This window comes from Porites lutea, chromosome 1 (genome assembly GCF_958299795.1).
Source record: "Porites lutea chromosome 1, jaPorLute2.1, whole genome shotgun sequence".
Taxonomy (NCBI): domain Eukaryota; kingdom Metazoa; phylum Cnidaria; class Anthozoa; order Scleractinia; family Poritidae; genus Porites; species Porites lutea.
In genome coordinates, this window is record NC_133201.1 from 45593206 (window position 1) to 45600206 (window position 7001).

The 7001-nt window shown below is 39.1% G+C and overlaps 1 protein-coding gene across 1 annotated transcript; it reads right to left on the bottom strand.

Annotated features, from left to right (window-relative positions):
- Positions 1-560: 560 nt before the first annotated feature.
- On the bottom strand, positions 561-6527 carry LOC140938961 (uncharacterized). Its single transcript, XM_073388506.1, has 8 exons — positions 6020-6527; positions 5455-5629; positions 5096-5190; positions 4296-4449; positions 4059-4122; positions 3375-3640; positions 2166-2325; positions 561-1460 (listed from the first exon to the last, which is right to left on the bottom strand). Exons 1-8 carry the CDS (start codon positions 6502-6504, stop codon positions 1222-1224), a joined length of 1638 nt encoding a protein of 545 aa, XP_073244607.1. The 5' UTR covers positions 6505-6527; the 3' UTR covers positions 561-1221.
- Between the last annotated feature and the right edge of the window lie 474 nt (positions 6528-7001).

A 7001-nucleotide genomic window follows, 5' to 3' on the forward strand; every position in this document is an offset into this window, starting at 1 on the left:
TTTAAAAATTCGGATGCATGCTTTAAAGCTTGGTAACTTGTTTCTCTTTCTGAATGCACATTTCACAAATCAATGCCATTTTATTAAATGCTCAAGCGTTTACGAGAAAGTATTGCAAGTTTTACCTTGGTGTTTTTTTCCTCAGTCAGTTACTGTCTATAACTCTACTTTCATACAGTATTATTATTGTTTTCGATGTATAACGTTTTTAGGTAGGTTTCAATGCAGAACAGGCCAATGCACGACAAGAGGGCGTGCCTGCCTCGTGCTCTGGAGCGTCCCTCGTGCTTTGCTCTTTGCCTGCGAGCATTCTCACTTGTACGAGTTCGGGGAAAACTTTAGCTACGGAGCCAACAGCGCGCGGGAAAAGCCTTTGTAGCACATAAAAGCAACTTAAATGGAGGTCATAAAGTACACCGAGGATTATCTAGCACTGCTGCTACTTCAAGGTCAAATAACATGTGATATTTACAAGGCAGTAAAAAAGAAAATATGTCAGTGACTGTGTATCCTAACAAAAACAACGAAAAGTTTTAAATAGATTTTCTGACTTCTAATCCTTTTCCATTCAAAGCAGACTCTTTATTTCCTACAAAACGAACGTTAAATGAACCTTTATTGGACGCTGCTGGGACGGCGACTAAATGTCCATTCTTAAAGATGTCTAAATGGGATGTTTCTATTAGCTATAGTTCTAATACTGTATCTACATACTGTTATTATAAGAAATTGACGAGTCTGAAACAATTGAGAAACCACACACTCTTTTCGCCCCATACAGGGGAATCTGGATTCCCGAATCCGAGAAATTTTTGCTAATGGAATACGGAATTCGGGAAAATTGTGCTTTTGGAATCTGGAGTCGGAGAAATTTGTGGAATCCGGAATCAAGGGCTTTGCAGTCCGGAATACAGCTCAAGGAATCCAGAACCACACTAACGATTGGAATCCAGAGTTCAAGTTCCACTGACAATGACTGCGGGAATCCAGTAGCTGGAATCCAGAATCTACGGCATGGAATCCAGAATCCGCTAAGACTGTCTTAGATTCCATTACATGGAACTATTCTCTTCTTAACATTTTCATGATGGTCACTGACGTCAGTTCAACAGCTTCGAGAAGGAAATGGATGGTTCCTCAGTGCTGTTTTTGTTTCCCAATAGTTTTATTTCATTTGCTATCTAAGTTGAATCGATAATGGTTTATAAACGGTCTTAATCCTCACACAGCCACCATGTCCGCATCCCCATTCACTGTAGTGCGGCCGTTGGCAGATCGGTCAGCATCCAATTGTTTCTCGCGAAACTTCTTCAGTCCTTCGATCCAGCGGTCATGAAATATTTGGTATTCTGCTATCATGTCGTCAAGGCTGGAGTTAACTTTGTCATATGGATGAAGTTTAACCTCTTCGTCGCTTACTGAAAAGGCACCTTTAGGGGCAAACTGCATACGCTGATTTCCTGTTAGAAGGAAATAGAGAAAGTAGAGTTTATCGCCTCATGGAAGGGAATCCGGATTCCGGAATCCAAAAAATTTTTGCCTGAGGAATCTGGAATCCTGGGCTATGGAATCCAGAATACAGCTTAAGGAATCCGGAATCCTACTAACGATTGGAATCCAGAATCCAAGTTCCACTGACAAAGAATCCGAAATCCAAAACCTGGAATTCATAATCCAAGACTGTCTTGTATTCCCCCTTACATGGGGAAAACGGAACTATTCGAATTTGACCCTGCAAACGGTCAAACCGTGGGATTTCGACAAGGTGTGCGTCATTATTGCTTGCTGGAAGGCCTTCCAGCCAGAATTTGCCTTTATAGTCTTCAAGATAAAAATGTTCAGAATCTTTATTTTCTGTTGTCTAGAATAAAAAAACTCTATTTTAGTTTCTAGCATTGGCAGATTTTACCACTTCCCCCTCTGAAAAACCACGTGACCACGCTCCTATCCCATCAGTCCTTAAGTGCGTACAAAAGTGGCGGAGTGATCGTGAATAAGGAAAAATGAATAACCTTGATAATGAAAAACCTTGCGTCGTCAAAGAAAATAAAGGCAAGATATGACTTCGTCAAGGTAAGCGTCTTGCCATTTTTTTTCTTTTTTTTTGCGCAACAACAATCGAAAAGTTTGTTTTACTTTAACATAGATTCTCGTTTAGTACTTACTGACTTTCGGCCTTCGACACAAAAATTCCCAGGTGAGACCAGCTAAAAATAACACTCCAGCTACTCCAAGGCCAATATACATGACAAGTTCAAACACTTGTTCTTGATAAAACAATCCTTCCGCAGCCTTGAGTTGCTGATTTTCATCGTCAGTAGGATTCTAAAAACAATATGATATTAAATAATTATATCCAATAAATAACGTTACGTAATCTCAATTTGGTCTAAACAAAGCGCCACAACATCCAAATTAAAGTAATTCTGTTCTCGTATGCCCTTTACTAATATATTATCCGGGTTAAGATAATTCGGAAATAACTGTTGTTATAAATTAAAAAAACAGTAATAACAAAGGATGCTTCGGTCATGGTGGTTTTTTTAAGGACAGCTTAACATGCGCCCTCTATGGTCAAATACATAACAACTAAAAAATAATCCAATGAGCTCTTAGAAGCAGATACGACAATAACTATACCTGGCCTTGGTTTCACACATTACTTGTTATTAAGCTAAGAAGCGCCATTATTAAGGAATTTCATCAGTTTCTGCATTATTGGAGGCGCATACTCGGTATATCTCTATTCATAATCTTCGATAAAATAGAGCTTATTCACTCACATGGCCAAGAGAATTACAGATTTCTTGAAACAAAAGAAATTGTCAAGGATAAGGTAATGCCTCGGCGGTTCGGAGGCCTTCTTAAAAAGTAATGACCGAGCGCGTAGCGCTAGGTAAAAATTTTCAAGGTAGTTGAGGTGATGGTCTAAGTGTGTGGTAGGGGAGGAGGGTTGGACAGGGGGATGACCCCAAGTTGGTGAAAGTTTCAAACGATGAGCTGCATGATGGGAAAACTCCCCTCATCATCATCATCTCAATAAGAATTATAAAATATGAATTTCAAAGTGAAAATCACGTGCAATATTAAAAATTACTTTCGGCAAAGTGACCAATCGGCTGGGGGGGATGATATTTCCTCAGCATTGATCAAAAGCTGGTTACAGTTTCTATTAACCGAACGATTACAATGAGATGATGTGAAAACTCTCTGGTGAGACCGAAGCCCCTATAATCAAGGAATTACAAATAAAAAAGCCGGCTATCTCAGGCCATTTCTACTTTTTTCACAGCTGTATGTAAGTTTCAATTCAATATTAAATTGAATAAATTTGAAAGTCGGGTAAATTGAATTCATCGGAAGAGATTTCTTACCTTGAGAGGGACAAGATTTTCAGCTATTATTTCAAACACCTCTTGTGGATGGTTATGCAAGAACCGTCGAAAGCAGGTTTCGAGTTTGGATGAATTGCTGGCCAATACTACTCCGTAAGTTATCGCGTGATCAATATATCTTTCGATTCTGATTGGTTCGTCCTGAATTAAGTTCAGGGAGTGAGTGATGACGTAGTTGTCCACCAATGCGCCGTCAATTTCATGCACTAAGAGTGCTTCCGTCATTTGCATGACGTGTGGAAAGACTTAAGTACAAAGAAAAAAAGTAACGTAAGAATGTAGGTTTAAAAAATCCTGCCTACTTTAAAATCGTTTACTGTTCTGTCTTGCCCGAAGAACTTGATAAAAAATAGCTAGAGAACCAATTTAATTAGTATTGCAATCGTGAGAAAAAAAATCGAGTAGAATTTTGTTGGCTTTGATTGTTGACTAGTCAACTCGCCCCTTTTACTATCTGGGGCTGGAAAGCTCTCGATTTCCCTCTTTAAATAAAAAAAAAACGTTACAGCTAGGACTGCGTTGACAACCAAAACATAAAGATCTTTTAGTGTAAGAATAAACAGACCCATATGCATTCTACAAAACGAAAATAAGCCCGAACAACGTGATCAAGACATTTTCCACCTAGTGATGGTCAATGATTATATCATGACGAACATGTACCTTTCATGTCAGCGTTCATGGTGACTCCCAGCTTAAACTCCTCACTTCCGTTAACAGCTCCGATCTGTCATAAAGTAAAAGAATAAAATTTTACCATGTGTCTTGCATACTTTTATATTTATGTCAAAAGAATATAAAATAACCAACTTGGAAATAACTAGGCTTATCGTAATCTCCGTTCTCCCATCCCCCCGCCCCCTCCCCTCTTTAAGAGTGGTTTTAATAAACGTGGTATACCTTTGAGCCATGAATTTTAAAAATCTGCACAGTGCTGGCAGATAACGATGCTGTAACAAGAGCTGTAAATATGGAGACAATGATCACTCCAGTTATAATCCAGATGATGCAAAACACTCGGCCCAAGGCTGACTTTGGGGAACGGTCACCATACCTGTGTTAACACAAAAGTAAAGGTAAATTCATATGTGAAACAAATCGATCGTTTGTTCCTTTCTTGTGAAGTCACTGAAATATTTCTGATATTTTTTTTTATCAAAAGGATAGTCCTATGATAAGAAGGTCGGTCAATCATTCAATCAGTCAGTCAGTCAGTCCAACAGATGGTCAAACAGTTCTTAAGCTAGCTAGTAAATCAGCCAGGCATTCAGCGAGTCAGGTAAATAATTCATTTAATCAAGCCAAAAAAAAAAAGAAAAAACTTTTATAGGCTGATGTAAGATGTGAGAGTAACGGGATAAGGCGAAAGACCACAGACGAAAATGCTGTATATACACAAAGGTTCGAGTCCCGTTCAGACCTAAACTTTTTCAGGCTCTAGTTCTATATATTCGAAACTTGGCAGTACAAGTTCGTACAGTTCGTATGTAAGACATGGTTTGCATGACACTTATGTAATCTTGGTACTATAACAAGCTACAGCTGTAGCAGGTAAGAAGCGGCGGCAGACAGCCCAGTGTTCTATTGTCATTGCGGCTAATCAGTACGTACGAGTTCCTTATCATTTTTACAGTGATGGAGTAAAAAATCTGGGCGGTAATACTTACGAATTCAATATAAAAACGATAAGCAGTACATACCCTACTGTTGTCATGGTAACAAGAGCCCACCAGAAACCTTCCCAAGATCCTCGCAAAAACGGCGGTGGAAACTCGCCAGGGTTGCTGGGGTGGTCCTGACATGAAGCAGATAAAGAAAAGACTTTGAAACTTTGACTGACCGGGAAGTAGGTGATGTTGATGAATCATACACGGCATTAAAAAAGGCAAATTTAAGTAAGCAAGCTTTATTATTGGGCTTTCCTTTACAAAAATTACTCACGTTGGAAAGTTTGCGTAACTTTAAGCAGATTTAGGCCAACTTTAATTTTTCGAAAATCTCAATTTCCATTAGTTTTTTTAAGCAGGGGAAAAACAAACAAACAAAGAAAAGAGCTCACCAGAAACCATATGATAATTCCTGAGAGTGACGCCGTCACAAGGATAAAAACCAGCATAGGCCAGGCGTTGGCGATGGTAGAGAACAGCACGTGTGTCTGCGTTTTGTTTGGAGGTTCATTGTGAACAAGAAGGATAACACGAGGAGCTCGTACTATACCGATAAACGGCCGATCCCTTGAAAAAAAATTGTTAAGAAAAGATAAAAAAGTGAATTCACAAGAAGAATTATTAAGTGTTCAAATTAATGACGTAAATAACCAGTTTTATGGCTCTATCGCGGTAAAAATGGCTGGAAAGACGCCGTGTAGTGAACAAAACAATGAAACGGGATGAAATTTTGCTGCGAAAATTCTAATTGACACCTTCTGGCACCACATCAGTGTCCTTGATGTTAGGCCTGGTTTTGATTTTTTTTTTCTTAGTGAACTTTTCGATAATCTTTTATAGCATGATAACCACTTGATGGAACTGAGCAAATATATTTCGTTATAAGTAGGTATTTTTCAGGTTTGTTTTCCACTTTTCCGGAAATTCGCTTCAGTAAAGACAAAAACGTTGTTTTACCTAAATGAAGTTGCAGAGGAGTCATATCCATACAGAGGAAACGTCAGATCGAAGGTATCTGCCTGAATGTTTTTCTCGGCGTTCCGTACAGACTTCAGAAGCTTGCCAAACAAAACTTCCGTATCCTTATGACAGCAGCCTGTCACAGCAGCATTCAAAATACCAGGAAACATTCCATCCACAGTTAAGCCAGGGACACCTTTGTTCTTTGTTTGATAAATTATTGAATACGGGGAGTACGGGTGCCAAGCGATGGAAATAGGCAGACCGTTTGCACAACGGTAGTCCAGGGAGTAATTTTTCGCCAGTTCAGAGTAATAAGGCAGCTTTACCGGAGCGTTCCTGCCCTCCAGCGCAAGGGATGAGGAAGGAATGTGAAAAGATGTTTCCGAGTGGTTTCTTTTCGACCAGTAGGGAAGAAAAATGGCGTCCACGCCAGGAGAGAAGTTGTAGAGAGTGAAGACGACCACAAAAAGTGGAGACATTACTTTTAAATGTTCAGGAATGGAGCCTGAAATAACAACCAAATAGTCACAGAATTAATATTTGAGTTTATAGTTCTTATTTATTATTAATAAATATAAGCAGTTACAGTTATAAGCAATTAGTTTGGATTATTTCGAATGTTTTCAAAAGGTCACCTCTTGTCGGACACTCTTCTATTACGGCGACTTAAAGAACCCGAATTTTAACATTAGGGAGCTTAATTAAGCAACGACGATGGTGACGTCAACGAGAACGGCAAAAAAGCAGTTGGTTTAGACCGGCAAAACAAGAACTTTGCACGTGCATCACGCTTTTTTGTACATAGTTTGGCCGTCATTGCACGACTACGACGTAAAACTGCCTAATTTCACGTTTTTTGAAGGAAGTGAAAACAAGACGACGACTTTCTTTTTCTTTTCCTGAACATTGATACAGTCCGTTTTAAAATTCAACCCAGAAAAAATTGCCAACATTTGACGAAAATGAACGAGATGGA